This window comes from Martes martes (assembly GCF_963455335.1).
Source record: "Martes martes genome assembly, chromosome: 10".
Taxonomy (NCBI): Eukaryota; Metazoa; Chordata; class Mammalia; order Carnivora; family Mustelidae; genus Martes; species Martes martes.
The window spans coordinates 15701001-15721840 of record NC_137898.1 but is presented as its reverse complement, the minus strand read 5'-3'; the positions used below and the strand labels follow the sequence as shown (position 1 = coordinate 15721840).

The 20840-nt window shown below is 35.4% G+C and overlaps 1 protein-coding gene across 1 annotated transcript in view; it reads left to right on the top strand.

The window, feature by feature from the left end:
• The window catches only part of LOC308350735 (olfactory receptor 4S2-like), a gene marked incomplete at both ends in the record, with an annotated part of 37748 nt that extends 17333 nt beyond the window's left edge, over window positions 1–20415 (top strand). The window contains one exon of the mRNA XM_080816242.1: window positions 19473–20415. Coding sequence (XP_080672368.1) covers window positions 19473–20415 — 943 coding nt within the window. The remainder of the gene's footprint in view (window positions 1–19472) is intronic.
• Window positions 20416–20840: the final 425 nt, after the last annotated feature.

Genomic DNA, 20840 nt, shown 5'->3' with positions numbered 1-20840 from the left:
GTGCCTGGGTGGCTCAGTGGGTTAAGCCTCTGCCTTCTGCTCAGGTCATGATCTCAGGGTCCTGGGATCAAACCCCACATCGGGCTCTCAGCTCAGCAGGGAGCCTGCTTCCTCCCCTCTCTCTCTGCCTGCTTCTCTGCCTACTTGTGCTCTCTGTCTGTCAAATAAATAAACTCTTAAAAAAAAGGATCAGAAGGAGACTTTTTGAGAAATATTGTTGTGGCCCTTGAATTAGATATGTTAGGATATTCTTTAACAGATGCAAGTAAAAAGTTCAGGTTTTTGTTTTTGTTTTTTAGCATTGTTTAGTGACTAGAATTGGCTTCATTGAATGCAGCCGTACCCAAAAATGAGCTATGTGGACTTGCAGGGTTAATATGTGGAGCACTCTGCTTTGGGCAGCCTGCTGATAAATATCTAAGTTAGTTGCACGAAGAAGCAATGGGGCAGAGAGGATATAAATAAGAAAACTAGAAAAGAAAGCACAGCATAGAGGAGCCTCGGTAAATCTGGGGAATTCTAATCTTTTGGTCATATTTGGCAGTACACACCTTGCTACACACAAGACACAGAGGCAAGCATTATGCATTTTAAAGGTTTCAGAGTTGAGAAATCATGTATTCAACAAACTCGGTGGCAAAAATCAGGGATGCCTTTCAATTTATGTCCTTACTCCCCGTGACACGGCTCCAAAGTCTCCTTATGGCATTCTTCATCTCCATGTTTCTTAGTGTGTATATGAGAGGGTTGAGCATGGGCGCAATGACAGTATAGAAAAGCGCAAACACTTTGTCTTCTGGTAACGTAGTTGCTGGTCGAATATAAATAAAGAGTAAAGGAGCAAAAAAGAGAACCACCACGGTGATGTGGGAACTGCAGGTGGAAAGAGCTTTGTGACGATTCTCCGCAGAGTAGGACCGGACGGTATATAGGATCACAGCATACGATACCAGCAAGACCACAAAAGTCACCAGACCCATCAGTCCCGAATTGGCCACGACTAGGAGACCGATCCTGCTTGTATCCATGCAGGCCAGCTTCAGCAAAGGATACACATCACAGAAGAAGTGATCTATTTCATTGGGGCCACAGTAGGGTAAAACAATAGCGAGGAGAAACTGCCCAAAGGAATGCAGGAATCCGCCAAAACAGGAAGCTGCAATCATGGCATCGCACTTCCACCTGCTCATGATCAGGGTGTAGTGCAGGGGCTTGCAGATGGCCACATAGCGGTCATAGGCCATCCCCGTGAGGATGAAGACCTCAATGCCCCCAAAGAAGTGCATGGTAAAGAGCTGTGTCATGCACCCATTGTAGGAAATGACCTTCTTTTGGGCCAGCAAGTCAATGATTAACTTGGGGGTCACAGTGGAAGTGTAGCAAAGGTCTGCCAGGGATAGGAAACTCAGGAAGAAATACATTGGGTGATTAATAAGGTGACTGCAGGTGATAGAAATCATGACAAGCAGGTTTCCAATCAAAATTGCAATGTAACAAAGCAAGAACAGTAAAAAGCAGAGGACTTCTATTTCCTTTTTCGGAGAAAGTCCTAAAAGAATAAATTCTGTGATGTTATTCCTATTTTCCATGATCCAGACCAGTTTGTAGCTACCTGAAATTAGATAAATTATGAATGCTTATGATATGTATTTAAATATGAAGAGACATATTGTTCTTTGGTAAGGAGCAGATTGTGATGGAAAGCGTTCAAAGGTTGAAGAAAATAGAAGTCTAAATTTTATCAATGAAGGCTTTTCTGCAGGTCTTTTTGTCCCTTTCTTGAAAATATTAATTAGTGATAAACATCTTAGGTGCCCAAGGTGAAGACTAACATAGTAAAATATCATGTATTATGTAATAATTCTTAACATGTACTATAAAACATCACCAGATATTATGTCTCAATAAAATTACAAAAATGGTATTTTTAAAGAAAGAAAAAATATCTTTGCTGTTCTCATTATTACTGAGAAAATAGACACAAATGAAACATTGAGAAAAAAACACACAAAAATGCAAATTTAATTAGTATAGTAGGTAAATAATATTATATGGGAGAAATTTCCTGCCTTATGTCCCATGTGGAAAGGGAATAAATAGAAAAACCAACCTATGTATTCACAACTGTGAGGTATTTATATATGGGTATAATCAGTTATATTTCTCTTGTGCTTACTTTGAAAATATACCTAATTTACAAATGCAGGATTGATTATATTTCATAGTCAATAAATGGATAACAAAAGAATTATGAATATCTCTATTTTTCAAAACACTATCATCTCAAATGCCTTTGACATTAATCAAGGAATTTGAGGATAATGGTAGTAGGTATAGTTTGGATTTTAGAGTCTCTTTGTAGTGCCCTACTCACTTGTACAAACTGACTTCTTTTTAATTGTTTTACATAAATTGTTCACTTTTTCCTAACCACCCATCCTGAAAGTGTGTGCTCCCTTCACTTAGCACACTGCTAGTCTTAACATCTCTTTCTTCCTTTCTTCTTTCACTCCCATTGAATTTACTTCCCTCTCACTAATAATGTACAACCAGTTCTATTAATGTCTCTTTGGTAACAACTTTTAACTCTCAGGACAGAGAATTACCTTTCTACTGGTAGACTTTCAAACGTCATTGAGAGACTAAGGAAGAATTTTTGAGAAATAAGCTTTCAACTTCCCACTAAATTACACCATCAATTCTCTGCTTCAGCTGTATAGAACATTGAAACTTAGTATTTAAAACATTTTGTGTTAATTATTCATAACTTCAATACCAATATATTTACAATTGATTTTCAAAACTATAACACTTCCCTTCCCCTTTTGCCTTTCAGTAGAGTTACCATTCAACTCCTAAAGTAGGGTTTTGAAAAGAAAAAAAATAAATCTATCCAGTGTGTAAGAGTTAACATCAATTACCACAAATTGATATTTTGGTATCCTTTATGCCATAAAATGAAGAAGGAATATTGATAGTGGTCAAATAAACCATCTCATTCAATTAACAATTACATTTTGGGCTTTTAAAAATATTCCCAGTAATTTAAAAGAATTCAGTGCTCTAGTATAACTTCTCTCAAAAATTCTATTCTTGTGATTTAGAGAAAGGAAGTGCAAGTTAAAGTTTTAATTACAGTCTAGTCTTTAATTCATGATTAATTTGTTATATGAGCTGATCATATAGCAAGTTTCCCTCGATATTCTTTCCCTTAATGGCAGTCTAAAATTCTGCTATTTCTAATCTGCAGGGGACTTTTTGTCAGGGAACAGATTAAATCACATTTGAAAAATATGATGCAAGTGCAATTTTGTTGAAAGTATGCTTTCAGACCCAAAGTGGAAAATACATAGAATGATTAGGAATTGTCAGGAAAAATAAGTAAGACTTTTTAAAATGCAGATTATTTTGTTTTAGCAAATACTCAGATAGTTCAGACAAAATACACTATACTTTTAAAAAGTATAATCATGTGAATTCACCCAGTCCACTTTGGTAGAAAGGTGGGGAAAAAAGATGTGAAAAAGACTTACTATTTAAATTATTTTTCAAAATGCAAAGTATATGTAGTACATGACTCAAAAATTATAATCTATGTTCCTGAATCACTTGAAAATATCATTTCCCCTATTTTCAAGTATTTCTATAGAAAGCTAAGAAGGCATGACTCCTATGTAAGACAAGATTCATTTCATATTTTTAAAACATAGATAATAATATCACTGTGTCAGTAGATCTCCCTTAAAACACTGGGCTGTTTATAAAATAGAACAAAACATTATCTCCTTCATCCGGCTCTATTACTTCTTAACTGGATGATATTAATATGCTGCATTCCTTTTATGGATTCAGTTTAACCCTAAGTGAACTGTGGGTGTTAAACAGGGTCTTTAAGGAAACTTCTGGGACTGACCTGCCCATGATTCTGACCTGTTAGAAGGAGTTAGCAGCTGGCTGTGGATGGCTCATTGCCTTTCTTCCAAACACACCAGAATAAATTTACTGGTATAGCTTCACGTTTTTGTCCCTCTTATCTCTCTTCAGGTCAAGTGAGTTAATTGCATAGTCAACAAAATGGCCTTTCTCCCGGAAAGGAGCAAGATCTTTTTCTGTGGATACTTCGTAACTTGTTACTCTTAAACTCTCAATACACAGTTTCCTTTACATATTGTGGCAAGCAGAAATCTCCAGTTGTGCCTATAGGCTTAAACGTAAGTATTCTTCCCTGGATAAATTTTATCTCCTGTCAATTTGGAAAAAGTCTAATGAATGAATGAATGAATGAATGAATTCATGCTTGCTATGTGCCAGGTATTGTGCTTGATGGGCAAAAGCCTGAAGTCATCTCTACTTCACTCCAGTTCTTATTTAGTAAGATAGTTATTGGATTCTTCCATAGTTTAAGACTGTGACTGGATAATTAACTCACGAATTCAATGAATAAGATAATACATTTATAATTTAATCAACTAGATTCCAGCATGTATTAAAATATTTATTCCATTTCATTCCTCTCTGTAGCCGTATATTATAGTTTGCTCATTTTAAGTAATTAGTTTGCATTTACAAAATTAATGAATAAATTTACTTTCAATGTTTAAAAGAATGAAATGGAAGCTCATTTTAATTATATATCATTATCATTATCATTTTTCTTATATTGAGAAGTTATAAAAATACAGAATGTTTGTAATCAAATTTACTTCCAAATGATAGATATAGAGAGGTAGCCATTTAGATTTTGATTCTACCAGTACCTGTTTGTTGTAAAAATTGTTCGGTATTCACATAAATCTCCTGGCAATAGTCCCTCATTCCTTACTTAGTCCATTGGCTTACTGCGGAGATGACACTCCTGAGTCTTATATGTTAATATATGTTAATACTCATGTCACCTTCCCCAAAAGGGGTGGTCTCCTCCCTTGGTGGTCCCCAAAATGCACAGATATAAACCTGGCTGCACTTTATTCTCCATTCTTTTGACAATGCTGGAGGCATATGAAGATCATCTTTTATTCATTTCCTATTTTAACAGATAGCCCAGATTTGACAGCATCAGACTAGGTATTTAAATACAAAACTGAAAAACACAAACTGCAAATATGACCTAGACGATCAACAAGAAGTAGGAATGGTCATTTGACACACTCTGTTTCTTGAGTTTTCCTTTTCAGATTTTCTCTGTAACCTTCACCAAAATACAAACCACTAACTTTTTGTTTTATTTATTTTGCCTGAAATTATCTCGTCGTGAAAAAAAAAAAAAAATAGTGCCATGATGTTTTGAATTCCTTTATGCAATTGACACAGAAAGGGTAAATGACCACATATGGAGTGTATCAAAAACATGTAACCCCAAGAGATGTTCTATGTTACCAGGTAGAGGAAGCAATACTTTCAATAGCTTTGAATATACAAATTATGGCCAAAGTTTTCTAATAAACATCAGTCAAGACATAAATAATCATTAAATTGATATTTTAACAATAAATTCTAAAATAATATTTTGTACTGATCTAAGGCCAGTGAATCATTATGGGTTGGTTAAATAAAACTTAACTTGTGTCCGAGTCACCAGGTGTTTGGCTTACATCTAGGGTACTTGCAATGATTCAAATTTACCACACTCAGAATCAACCAATAAAGTCAATGAATCTCTTAATCAGTTTCATTTTGTAGACCATTCCAAAGAATCCTAAAGCTACAGCTTACCTGCTCTCCAAGATAAAATGTCTAGTTTTCTCCTAAAGCAAATTCAAGAGTCTTCCCAGTTATGTTTTAATACTCAGTAGACGAAGAAACTGGTATCTTCAGCATTTATGTTGGCAGCTATTCTTTATTGATCCTTGAATAGCAATTTTATGGCATTCTCTGGGGGAAATGAAAAGAAAGACAATATACATGGTTCTTGTCTAATTCCCAAACAGCTTTACCTGGGAGATATCTAACCTGCTGAAATTTATTGCAGTCTATCTGTGAGGTTAGAAATTCCCACTGGGATAATTTGACCACTGTAAAGCTGAACTTTTTTTTTTTTTTTTTTTAATGTTGAATAATGTTTTAACTTTATTCCAATACCTAAAAATAATTATCTTAAGTCAATTTTTTTCTGTGTGTATATGGAAACTAAGACCAGCTCATATTCCATTTAATATGGGAATAGTTATACAGAAACTCCAGTGACCTGAAAGGCCTGGCACTTCAGAAATAATTATAAAGAGAAGAAAACTCTGGGTTGTAGGTAGAAGGAAACATTAATGTTGCCTCATTTTACAGTTTGCAGAGGAGGCTGAATATTCCAGTGGGCATCTCCTGTTGTCTAATAAAAACTTTTTATTCTTTTTTTTAAGATATTATTATTTGCTTGAGAGAAAGAAAGAGAGAGCAAGCCAGCACATGTGGGAGGAGGGTCAGAGGGAGAGGGAGAAGACTCACCACTGAGCAGGGAGCCCAATGCAGAGCTCCATACCAGGGCCCTGAGATTATGACCTGAGCAAAAGTCAGGTGCTTAACCACCCAAGCCACACACACACTCCCCTAAAAAAACTTTTTGATAAAAAGTTTTCTTTTTTTATTTTCCTTTTCAAGGTTCTTACGTGGCTGTTGCTCTTTCTGTCAAAAATTCATCCAAGTGATTCAAATCAAAACCACATTGAGATACCACCTTACACCAGTTAGAATGGCAAAGATTAACAAGGCAGGAAACAACAAATGTTGGAGAGGATGTGGAGAAAGGGGAAACCCTCTTACACTGCTGGTGGGAATGCAAGTTGATACAGACACTTTGGAAAACAGTGTGGAGATTCCTCAAAAAATTAAAAGTAGAGCTACCCTATGACTCAGCAATTGCACTACTGAGCCTTTACCCGAAAGATACAGATGTAGTGAAAAGAAGGACCATCTGTACCCTAATGTTCATAGCAACAGCAACATCCACAAAAGCCAAACTGGAAAGAGCTGAGATGCCCTTCAACAGATGAATGGGTAGAGAAGATGTGGTCCATACATACAATGCAATATTACTCAGCCATCAGAAAGGATAAATACCCAACTTTTGGTTCAACATGGATGGGACTGGAGGAAATTACGCTGAGTGAAATAAGTCAAGCAGAGAAAGTCAATTACCATATGATTTCACTTACTTTTGGAACATAAGGAATAACATGGAGAACATTAGGAGAAGGAAAGGAAAAGTGAATTGGGGGAAATTGCAGAGGGAGATGAACCATGAGAGACTGTGGACTCTGAGAAACAAACTGAGGGTTTTAGGGGGGAGGGAGTAGAGGGATGGGCGAGCATGGTGGTGGGTATTAAGGAGGGCACGTATTGCATGGAGCACTGGGTGTTGTACATAAACAATGAATCTTGGAACACTGCACCAAGACTAATGATGTATTTTATGGTGACTGACATAACACAATAAAAATTGCAAAAAAAAAAAAAAATCATTCAAGTAATCCCCTTATACACCTCATCCCTGGAATGGGAGATAATTCCCAAGTCTTTTCTTTTCTTTCTTTCTTTCTTTTTTTTTTTTTTTTTTTGGTGCTTTATTTTTGTCTTAGAATTGATTTCTCAGTAACCGTATCTTCTCTGATATAATTTTTCTCAAGAGGCATAGGATATATTCCTCAAATTTGTTTACAGATGAAATCTGGCAGTTCAGCGACTTTCAGTGCATAATTCAGGGGCATTGATTACATTTACAGTGTTAGGCAATGATCCTCACAGTGTATTTCCAAAACTTTTTCATCATCTCAAACAGACACTATGTACCCATCCTCCTTTTCTCTGTCCTGGTATCCTCTGATCTCCTTGTTTCCATGAATTTGCCTCATCAAGATAGTTCATGTAAGAGCACCCATATAATATTTGTCCATTTGCATAGGGCTTATTTCATGTAACATGATAGTTTCAAGGTTTATCTATGTTGACATATGTGTCAGAATTTCATTCTTTTTATGGAATAATAGTAATCCATTGTATGCATATTACACATTTTGTTATCCATCACCTGTAGGTGGACGCTTGGATTGTCTCCACCTTTGGCCTATTGTGAATAATGCTGCCATGAACATTGATATACAGATATCTAGTTGAGTCCCTAATTTTAATTATTTTAGGCATATAACTAGTAGTGTTATATGGTAATTTTACTTATAGCATTTTGAGAAACCAACAGACCCTACTCTATGGTGGCTGCACCAGTTAAATTCCCACTAGCACTGTGCAAGTGTTCAAAATTCTAGACATCTTCGTCCACTCCTATATTATTATTATTACTATTATTATTGCCATCTTAGTGTGAAATGTTTTTTTTTTTTTTTTTGGTTTTGATCTGCACTGCTCTAGGGAATAATGATGGTGAACCTATTCATGTGTTTTTTTTTTTCCCCATTTATACATCTTTTTTTTTGAGAAATATTCAAGACCTTTCTCTACCGTTTATTTGTTTGTTTAAATTCAATGAACCAACATGTAGTACATCACTAGTTTCAGGTGTAACATTCAATAATTTATCAGTTGTGTATAACACTCAGTGATAATCACATCACATACCCTCTTTAATGCCCATCATCCTATTACCCCATCCCTCCACCTACTGCCGCTCCATGAACCCTGTTTGTTTCCTATAGTTAAGTCTCTCATGGTTTTTCTCCCTCTCTGATGACTTCCCAATCAATTTTCCTTCTTTTCTCCTATGATCCTCTTTCTTTCTTATAGTCCACATGTGAGGGAAACCATGTGATAATTATCTTTCTCTGACTGACTTATTTCACTTAGCATAACACCCTCCTATTCCATCCATGTCCGTGTAAATGGTAAGTATTCATCCTTTCTGTTGACTGAGTAATATCCCATTGTTTATATATACCACATCCTCTTTATGCATTCATCTGTCAATGAACATCTTGGCTTTTTCCACAGTTTGACTATTGTGCATATTACTGCTATGAACGCTGATACTTCAGATCACTACATCTGTAACTTTGGGGTAAATACCTAGTAGTGCAATTGTTGGGTCATAGGGTAGTTCTATTTTTTTTTTTTTAAGATTTTATTTATTTATTTGACAGAGATCACAAGTAGGCAGAGAGGCAACCAGAGAGAGAGGGGAAGCAGGCTCCCTGCTGAGCAGAGAGCCTGATGGGGAGCTCGATGCGGAGCTCGATCCCAGGACCCTGGGATCATGACCTGAGCCAAAGGCAGAGGCTTAACCCACTGAGCCACCCAGGCTCCCTGGGTAGTCCTATTTTTAAAGTCTTGAACTTTCATACTGTTTTCCAGAGTGGCTGTACCAGCTTGCATTCCCACCAACAGTGAAACAAAGTCCCCCTTTCTCTACATCCTTGCCAACATTTGTTATTTCCTGTCTTGTTAATTTTTGATATTCTGACTGATGTGAGGTGGTATCTCATTGTGGTTTTGATTTGTATTTCCTTGTTGCCAAGTGATATGGAGCATTTTTTCATGGGTCTGTTGGCCATTTGTATGTCTTCTTTGGAGAAATATCTGTTTATGTCTTTGGCCCATTTCTTGACTGCATTGTTTGTTTTTTTTTGGGGTGTTGAGTTTGAGAAGTTCTTTACAGATTTGGATACTAATTCTTTATCTGATATGTTATTTTCAAATATATTTTCCCATTCCATAGTTTGACTTTTAGTTTTGTTGACTCTTTCCTTTGCTGTGCAGGATTTATTTATTTATTTATTTATTTGTCAGAGAGATAGAATACAGGCAGGCAGAGTGACAGGCAGAGGCAGAGGGAGAAGCAGGCTTCCTGCGGAGGAAGGAGCCTGATGTGGGTCTCGATCCCAGGACCCTGGGCTGAAGGCAGCTGCTTAACCGACTGAGCCACCCTGGCATTCCAGATCTTCTTATTTTGATGAAGTCCCAATAATTCATTTTTCCTTTTGTTTTGTTGCCTTGGAGACATGTCTAGCAAGAAGTTTTGGTGGCCAAGGTCATAGGGGTTGCTGTCTGTATTATCCTCTAGGATTTTGATAGATTCCTGTCTCACATGTAGATCTTTCATCTATTTTGAGTTTATCTCTGTGTATGGTGTAAGAAAATGGTCTAGGTCCCTTCTTCCACATAAGGCTGTCCAATTTTCCCAGCACCATTTATTAAAGAGACGATCCTTTTTCCATTGGATATTCTTTCCTGCTTTGTCTAAGATTAGTTGACCATAGAGTTGAGGGTCTATTACTAGATTCTCTATTCTGTTGCATTGATCAATGTGTCTGTTTTTGTGCCAGTGTCATACTGTCCTGATTATTACAGCTTTGTGATATAATTTGAAGTCTGACATTGAGATGACACCAGCTTTGGTTTTCTTTTTCAATGTTCCTCTGGCTATTTGGGGTCTTTTCTTTTCTATACAAACTTTAGGATTATTTTTCCCAGCTCTGTGAAAAATGTCAATGGTGTTTTCATAGGGCTTGGGATTAAATTCATAGACATTTTAACAATATTTATTCCTCCAATCCATGAGCATGGAATGCTTTCCTAACTCTTTTGTGTCTTTTTCAATTTCTTCTGTAAGTGTTCTGTAGTTTGTAGTGTACATATCCTTTACCTCTTTGGTTAGGTTTATTCCTAGGTATATTACAGTTTTGAGTACACTTGAAAATGGGGACAATTCCTTCATTTCTCTTTGTTCTGTCTACATATTAGTGTATAGAAATGCAACTGATTTCTGTGCATTGATTTTGTATCCTGCCATGTTGCTGAGTTTCTGTATGAGTTCTAGCAATTTTTGGGTGGAATGTTTTGGGTTTTCCACATAGAGTACCATATCATCTTCAAAGAGTGAGAGTTTTACTTATTCTTTTACAATTTGTATGTCTTTTATTCTCTTTGTTGTCTGTCTGCTGAGGCTAGGAATTCTAGTACTATGTTGAACAATAATGGTGAGAGTAGGCATCCCTGTCATGTTCCTGACATTAAGGGAAAAGCTCTCAGTTGAGAAAGATATTCATTGAGAAAGATATTCACTGATATCATTGAGATATCATTGAAAAAGATATTCACTGTGGGCTTTTCACAAATGACATTTACGATATTGATGTATGTTACTTCTACCCCTATACTGTGGACAATTTTAATCAAGAAAGGATGCTGTACTTTGTCAAATGCTTTTTCTGCATTAATTGAAAGGATCATATGGTTCTTGTACTTTCTTTTATTAATGTGAGATATCACATTGATTGATTTGCAAATGTTGAACCACCCTTGCAGCCCAGGAATAAATTCCACTTGGTCATGGTGAATGATCCTTTTAATATACTGTTGGATCCTATTGGATTGTATCTCGGTGATAATTTTGGCATCCATGTTCATCCATGTAATTCTCCTTTTTGATAGGATATTTTTCTGGTTTGGGGTTCAGGGTAATGCTGGCCTCATAGGATGAGTTTGGAAGTTTTCATTCCACTTATATTTTTTGTAGAAGAACAGGTATTAGTTCTTCTTCAAAAGAAGAACAGATATTAGCTTTTCTTTAAATGACCAGTAGAATTCCCCTCAGAAGCCATCTGGCTCGGAACTCTTATTTGTTGGGAGATATTTGATTACTGCTTCAATTTCTTTGCTGTTATCTTATGTCTGTTCAGGTTTTTTATTTCTTCCTGTTTCCATTTTGGTAGTTTATAAGTTTCCAGGAATTCACCCATTTCTTTCGGATTGCCTAATTTGTTGGCGTATAGTTGTTCATAATATGTTCTTAAGATTGCTTGTATTTCCTTACGTTGGTAATGATTTCTCCCCTTTCATTCATGATTTTATTAATTTGGTTCCTTTCTCTTTGATAAGTCCGGCTAGGGGTTTATCGATCTTATCAATTATTTCAAAGAACCAGCTTCTAGTTTCACTGATCTATTCTACTGATCTTCTGGTTTCTATTTCATTGATTTCTTCTGTAATCTTTATTATTTCTTGTCTTCTCCTTGGTTTAGGCTTTATTTGCTATTCTTTCTCCAGCTCCTTTAGGTGTTAGTTTAGCTCATATATTTGAGACTTTTCTAATTTTTTAAGAAAGGCTTGTATTGCTATGTATTTCCCTCTTAGGACTGCCTTTGATGCATCCCAAATGTTTCGAATAGTGTGTTTTCATTTTCATTTGTTTCCATAATTTTTTAAATTCTTCTTTAATTTTCTGGTTGACTCATTCATTCTTCAGTAGGATGCTCTTTAACCTTCAAGTGTTTGAGTTTCTTCCAAATTTCCTCTTGTGATTGAGTTCAAGTTTCACTTTTTTAAACTTTCTATAAATGAAACTATATAGAACATGTCTTTTTAATTTTTTTTTTTAACTTTTTGTATCTGGCTTCCTTCATTCAGCATTGTATATAACATTTATTCATCTTGTTGTTTGCAAATTCCTTTATTCTCTTTGTTGTATAATACTCACTGAATAAATATATCCCAAATTTTATTAGTAAAAATATTGAGGGCTAAGTTTTATAAGTAATATTAATAATGACATTATGAAGAATCTTGCCATATTGTTTGGTGAACATAAATATTTTTCCATGGGTTATATACTTTGATAAATTTTCTGGTAAATTTTGCATGTGTTCATATATTTTAAATGTTTTAGAAATGTATACAAAGTAAACTACCTAAGGAAAGCTCATGCAATTATAATAATATAAGACATTATTGGTTTTAAGTAAAATAAAATTCCTAAAGATAGAGGATTATTTCACAATGATATAGGGATTTACCTAGTAAGAAGAGATTACAATTGAGTGTCCATGCACTCAAGAATAGGTCTTCAGAGTAAGTAAAGAAAAAAAAATCCAGAGCTAGAAGAAGAAATAGAAAAGCCCTTCATCATTGTGTGGGATTTTAACATATTTTTTCAATTAGGGAATAAACAAGAAAATATGATGTCTAAGAATATAGAAGTTCTAAATGACATAATTTGCATATTTGACTCAGTTAACTTTTACAGAATATGACTCCCAATAAAAATAAAACACACACGCATTTCTCAGTGCTCATATAGAATTTATCACAATTGATTGTTTGCTGGATTATAAAGCAAACCACAACAAATTTCAAAGGCCTCAAATCAGTCCAAATGTTTTCTGTGAGAACAAAGAAACTAATTTAGAAATCACTAATTTATTTCTTAATTTTAACTTTGCTGAATCTTTCTGCTTATGAGTTTCTCTGGTATATAGAACAGTGTTGGATTTAACTTTGTCATTAAATCTATTAATATAATCAATATGTTCTGTTTCCATTTCATAATGTATTACATCAGACTTGATATTTTACATCATATACATGCATATATATGTATGTGGATATGAACTCATGTGTATATATTAATAGATAAATGTTTATTTCACCATTTAGTTTGTTTTGTTTGCTTTTTGTTTTTAGGAAGGTTTGTATTTTTGTAAGGATTTTTACTCTTATGCTAAAATCCTTAAATATTATTAATACTTCTTTGATTTGTGTATTTACTTATTACAAGTAAATTGCAATTGACTGATAACATTCTTTATTCCCCAAACTCTGTGATTGTGTAAGTGATCAAAAGCCAACACACAATACCTCTAGCTCAAAATTAATAAATGTAAAAACAAGGATAAAGGTGAGTCAGAACTTGAATATGGTCAAGTGATTTATCATCTTTGAACATTTGTTCCCTTATCTCCTAAGGTGAGGTATGTGGAATGAACAATCTTCAAGGTATATTCAAGCTGTGAACATGTTTTCTATTTGTTTCTCTTACTGTCTTTAGAGCAAATACAGAGGTTTTATTGTCTTTATTTGCTTATTTTTTAAATTAACATGTAATGTATTGTTTGTTTTGGGGTACAGGTCTGTGATTCATCAGTCTTACACAGTTAACAGTGCCCACCATAGCACAGACCCTCCCCAATGTCTATCAACCAGCCACCCCATCCCTCATACCCTTGTCCCCTCCAGCAGCCCTCAGTTTGTTTCCTGAGATTAAGAGTCTCTTACCGTTTGTCTCCCTCCCTCATTTCCTCTTGTTTCACTTTTCCCTCCTTTCCCCTATGATCCTGGTCTTGTTTCTCAAATTCATTAATGTCTTGATTTAAATTATGGTATCACCCTGCCATCTAGTGGACATTCTCTTTGTTTCACTTGTAAGGAAAAGAAACACTTTTTTTCACCATAGGAGATTGAGATGTTGATATGCTAAGACAAGGCAACACCTTAATAATATATTATTCTCTCCATAAACCCAGATTATAAAATGAAAAATAGAATAATAGCTTTTTTTCAGTTTCAATAATAAATGTAAACATCGAAAAGTACCGTGGTCCCATCTGTAAGAATGATGCAAACTGTTATTAGCTTAAGAAAATCAATGGTTTTGGGGCACCTGGGTGGCTCAGTGGGTTAAAGCCTCTGCCTTCAGCTCAGGTCAGGATCCCAGGGTCCTAGGATCAAGCCCCACATGGGGCTCTCTGCTCAGCAGGGAGCCTGCTTCCCTTCCTCACTCTCTCTGCTTGCCTCTCTGTCTACTTGTGATCTCTGTCTGTCAAATAAATAAATAAAATCTTAAAAAAAAAATTAAAAAAAAGAAAATCAATGGTTTTCATAGAAAATGAAATATTAATTTTATAATGAATGTTATAAATATAATGTTAAATTTTAAAAAGATAATAAATAATATAATTATATAATATGGTACTTACTGTATAAATGTTATATCCAGATACACACTGATAAATATATACATAACCTTATGGAGAGGGAAATCCACAAATACAACAAAGATTAAGAGTATTTATCTCTGGATTGTTGCACAACAGCTGACTTTTCCTTTGTACATTTCTGTATTTTACAGATATTTCAGGATAAATTGTTTGGTTCAATTTTTTTTTTTTAAGATTTTATTTATTTATTTGACAGACAGAGATCACAAGTAGGCAGAGAGGCAGGCAGAGAGAGGAGGAAGCAGGCTCTCTGCTGAGCAGACAGCCGGATGCGGGGCTTGATCCCACTGTCCTGGGATCATGACCTAAGCCAAAGGCAGAGGCTTTAACCCACTGAGCCATCCAGGTGCCCCTGGTTCAACATTTTTAAAAGACCAATGGAGGGGCATCTGGGTGACTCAGTCGATTAAGGATCTTGATCTCCATTGTGAGTTCAAGCCCTGTGTTGGGTTCCATGCTGAGTGTGGGAACATACTTAAAAAAACAAAAACAAGAACAAACAAAGAAACACAACCATATGATCAATGGATAAAATGATCAACATGGCCATATGATCAATGGATAAAAGTTCACGATGAAATGACTCTCCAGTCTTCATAACAAATATATATCACCAAAATGTCACATGGGACATTACCTCATCTAATTGCTGTGTTTGTGCCCTCCAGGGCTATATCAGTGATATTCTCAAGGGTTGACACCCCTAAGGTCCTAGTGGCATATATGTAGGATAAGTTTGGTCTTAGGATTCAGCTTTTTGGTCTCTCTTTCTCTCTGTCTTCTGAGTTTATTTTTAATAGATTAGAGGGAAAAAAACATTTCTGTGAAATATTAATTACAATATACTGTAGACTTTTTTTACTATTTTTTTCATGTTTGGTGCTATCTATTTTTAAGTTGAATTCTCAGCAGGAAGTCCTTTAATCACAGCGAAATAAGCATCAGTAAATGAATAAGCCAAATTATTCTGCATTCAGGTGAGTTGATTCATTCTTATTTTATTTTACTTTAGAAAGAAAATAATGTGTTCTAATAATCTTTGCAGGAGACAAACACATGTGTAAATTCAACTATATCCCTGAGACTTAGTTCAGCTAAGTAGAAATACTCAGTTCTTTATCTTTAACCACCTTTATTTTTATTCACCAAATTGTTATCACTAAAAAGTACTTTTCACTTTTTCTGGATCATTATATTATCTGTCTTTATAAACACAAGTTAAATTTTAATAACAATAAGAATCATATGTTGTAATATATCATTTGTAATATGTATCATTCCTCAGAATAATTCTCAGAAGAAAAACAATTTTGAAGCTAAGGCCCTTATTTTGTAATTTTATAGTTTTTAAATTGTCCCTTATGGTGCTAAGTACATAGTGGATGCTTTCTCTTGCCATGAGAAAGCATGACAGATGTCCCTGGAAAGGAGGGAGCGAGTATGCACAGCATGTTGTGCTGTCAGTCAGCTGAACATGGTGCACACTTCTTAGAGCTAAATGGGGGACTGTGAACTTTGACCCCAAGTCTATTAGCATAAATACAGAGTGAGGAAGTGGAGTGGAAAGCCATATGTGCAGGAAAGAGATGCGCCAAAAATTAATTAATTAATTAATTAATTAATTAAAAAAGAATTAGCTAAATATAGATCAGAAATTATATTTATCTTTCTCTTTTAATGTTTTTTAATTTGAGTACAGTTGACCTACAATGTTGCATCGACTTAGTTTCAGGTGTATAATACAGTCAACACCTCTGTGCTATGCTGCACTCACCAGGAGCATATCAGAATATCACACACGAATGGTGCTCAAGTGTATTACGCTCAGTGGAAGAAGTCAGACTGAGAAAGATAAATGCCACATGATGTCACTCATATGTGGAATCCAAAAAACAAAGCAAATGAGTAAACAAACAAAAAGCAGAATCAGACCTATAAATGCAGAGAACACACTGCTGGTTGCTGGAGTGAAAGGCTGGGGGTATAGACAGAATGGGTGAGGGGAGTGGGAGATACAGACTTCCGCTAATACTTATCTTTGATGGTGATGATTTCCCCTTCCATCCTGAAGTGCTCAGACTTTCTTGCCACAGCCATATGGAACTAATACAGATTTTGGAAGAGGTATGTTCGGTTATGGAATTTGCACTTAACAAGTTTTATATTAAATTGAAAAATATTTCCAGGAAGTGATGCTTAATGTGGTGGAAGATTGAGACACGAGTATCAAAGGACTCTTAAAAGAGCAATTGGAGAAAAAAGTGCAGGGGTGTGGGAATGGTATCTTTATATATGCTTTCCCACACATTTTTAAGTGCAGAGGAGGATAAAATCATAACAACTGAGTGAAAACTACAGAGACTTTAATTTCAGCTCATAATAAGATGTAGAATTTTCACAGAATTCTATGTGGAATGATCTACCCTTCTACGCCGTGCGCTATTTCAGATTTCAGGAAGTGGTCAGAAAGTGGCTTTGAGAATAATTGCATTGGCAGAAAAAGGCAGTTCAGTCATTTTGGAGTAATATGGGACAATTTAAGAAAAGAATTCAGCACTTCCTTCCCCCATGTCCCCATTTTATGCTAATTAAGGAAGTTTCAGTCCCTTGGGGTTTCACTGTTTGTACTTGTTTTGTAGGACTCAAGATGTGTCCCAGTGTATTGTGTATGATGCTGATTTAATAGGCAAGCCTAAGTTATTTAGCATTATTATAAGCTTTCATCTCAATACATGTATATTATATGCCTAGAGTTCACTCATTCACATGATAATTTATTTATTCAGTAAATGTTATTGAATACTTAGTTTTGTTTTAATGTCCCAAATTTGCTTTCACAAATTTATTTTGCTGTGAAACAGACAATGATAAAATGGTAAATGATTTAAAAATAAGCAAAATACAAGTATGCTTCAGATGAAGATGAAATTTGTATTTTGGAGGACTTACACTTTTTGATAATGGCATGAAGAGTATGACTATGGCTATGGCTAAAGGATCACATGGAGGTAAAATTATTGTAAAAGATCAATAAATTAAGAGAATAGGGCATTAGAAGGATTATCTTTATGTTTATGAAACCATCTCAAAGCCAAAAAGAAAAAAAAAAAAATCCCTAGCCAAATAACAATCACACTGTATACTTCAGGAAACAGTGGCCCATCTTTGGAGGTTTTATGGTAGACTTTGATGATAATGTGATAGAAAGATCTCCAGCATAATAAAAATAGTCTGTACCTATTATAAGTAAGTTTGTTTCTTCACACATTTTGCTAAATACCTGATATTGTAATACACCAAGAAAGGGTAATACATTTTTTTTTTTTTTAATTTCTTTTCAGGGTTCCAGAATTCATTGTTTATGCACCACACCCAGTGTTCCATGCAATACGTACCCTACATAATACCCACCACCAGGGTCACCCAACCCCCCACCCCTCACCCCTCCTAAACCCTCAGATTGTTTTCCAGAGTAAAAGATTTTTTACAATTTTCCATAACTAGGTAAATGTGACTGATCAAGTATGTTATTCCTCTGCAGGATATAGCTAAAATATGGGGAGAGAAATGTGTGACTGAGTAGAAATTCACTGGAAAGGGAATTCAAAAATAATTATAGCAACAATAGTAAAAAAAAAAAAAAATTATCATTTCTCCAGGTCATTAATTTTCTTTTGAGTTCTAAGTTTTCACAGTTTTACAGGTTAGGGAGGGAAGAGCTCATAGAAACTTAGGATATGTATTTCCTCCAAGACAGGGGATTCAACACTTACTTACCACACCGGTTCTCGTCACAACTCTCCTTAATCTCCTTCGTTTATCTAACCCATCCTCCCACCCACCTCCCCTCTGCTAACCATCAGTTTGTTCTCTATAGTTGGGAGTCTATTTCTTGGTTTGCCCCTCTCCTTTTTTCCCCTGTGATCATTTGTTCTGTTCCTTAAATCCCACGTATGAGTGAAATCATTTGTCTTTCTCTGACTGACTTATGTCACTTAGCATAATACTCTTTAGCTCCATCCATGTTGTTGTAAATGGCAAGATTTCATTCTTTCCTTAGCCAACTAATATTTAATTGTATATAGATCACATTTTCTTTAACCATTCATCAGTCAATGGACTTCTGGGCTTCTCTCATAATTTGGCTATTCTTAATAATACTGATATAAACATCAGGGGGCATGAATCCCTTCAAATTAGTATTTATGAAACCCTTAGGTAAATACCTAGTAGTACAATCACTGGATCAGAGGTTAGTTTTATTTTTTGAATCTTTGAGGAACCTTCATATTGTTTTCCAGAGTGGCTACCCTGGTTGGCATTCCCATCAACGATGCAAGAGGCTTCCCCTTTCTCTGTTGTTTCCTGCATTGTTAATTTTAGCCATTCTGATTGGTATATATTACTGTAGTTTTGATTTGTATTTCCCTGATGTTGAGTGATGTTGAGGATATTTTCATATGTCTGTTGGTCATCTGTATGTCTTCCTTGGAGAAATGTCCATGTCTTCTACCTTTTTTAAAATTAGATTGTTTGTTTTTTTTGGGGGGGTGGTGAGTTTTATCAGTTCTTTATGTTTTTTGGATACTAACCTTTTATCCAATATGCCATTTCTAACTTTAAAAATAAAGGTTGAAATCAAATATTTTCTACAATACTATTTATGTATAATCACTAAGTTTCTCATCATTTCCTCATTTTAATCTGTCTTATCCAGATATTACTTCTCATTTCTCTGAATCAGGTTTCTTGTTTTGTCCACAGGAGCCAAGAAAATGAGAGTGCTGAACTCACTTTCATTCTCTTGGGCTTCTCAGAATATCCAGAACTCCAGATGCCACTTTTCCTGATATTCCTGACAATCTACACAGTCACTGTGCTGGGAAATCTGGGCATGATCATGATTATCCAGATCAATCCCAAACTTCACACCCCCATGTACTACTTCCTCAGCCATTTGTCCTTTGTTGATTTCTGTTACTCTACAGTAGTTACACCCAAACTATTAGAAAACTTGGTTGTGGAAGACAGAACCATCTCTTTCACAGGATGCATCATGCAATTCTTCTTTGCATGCATATTTGTGGTGACAGAAACATTCATGTTGGCTGTGATGGCCTATGACCGATTTGTGGCCATTTGTAACCCTCTTCTCTACATGATTGTCATGTCTCAGAAGCTTTGTTCCTTGTTGGTGGGCACATCATACTTCTGGGGTATTGCCTGCTCCTTAACATACACATATTTTTTGTTGACCTTATCCTTTTGTGGGACTAACTTCATAAATAACTTTGTCTGTGAACATGCTGCAATCGTCTCTGTGTCCTGCTCTGACCCCTACATGAGCCAGAAGATCATTTTAGTCTCTGCCACATTCAATGAAATAAGCAGCTTGATGATCATTCTTACTTCCTATGTCTTCATTTTTGTCACTGTCATGAAGATGACTTCAACAGGGGGACGCCACAAAGCCTTCTCCACCTGTGCCTCCCACCTGACTGCTATTACAATCTTCCATGGGACCATCCTCTTCCTCTATTGTGTTCCTGATTCCAAAAGTTCATGGCTCATGGTCAAGGTGGCTTCTGTGTTTTACACTGTGGTCATCCCCATGCTGAACCCACTGATCTACAGCCTCAGGAACAAAGATGTGAAGGAGACAGTCAAGAAGTTAATCAATGTTAAATTGTTCTGTGATACAATGTAAAGCCAGAAATGTTCATTAGTTCTTTTTTAGAGTACTGATAAGAGTTGTTCAATACTAGTATCACATATAAGTCTATGATAATCTTTCAATTGACAGTCCACGATCTGTTCACTCTAATGGTTAATAAAATAACTTTAAAATTACATATATTTGGGATAAAAATCAAACTATTTAAACCAAGCTTTTGATTCATAAATTGGAATACAAAGGTTTCTGTGTCAATGTACATGACCACATGATTGCTCAGGCCAAATTTCAGTTCAGTTTAAGTCATGTGAAGTCTAAATTTTTGAGATGGTTTGAAGAGTTATGGCTTATCACAATGGAACTTAATTCTTCTTATAAAAGTAGAACATTAAAAGCTGTTCAACATAAAAATCTAAATTTCTGAAAACAAAAGTTATATTTAATTCCACAAGAACTAT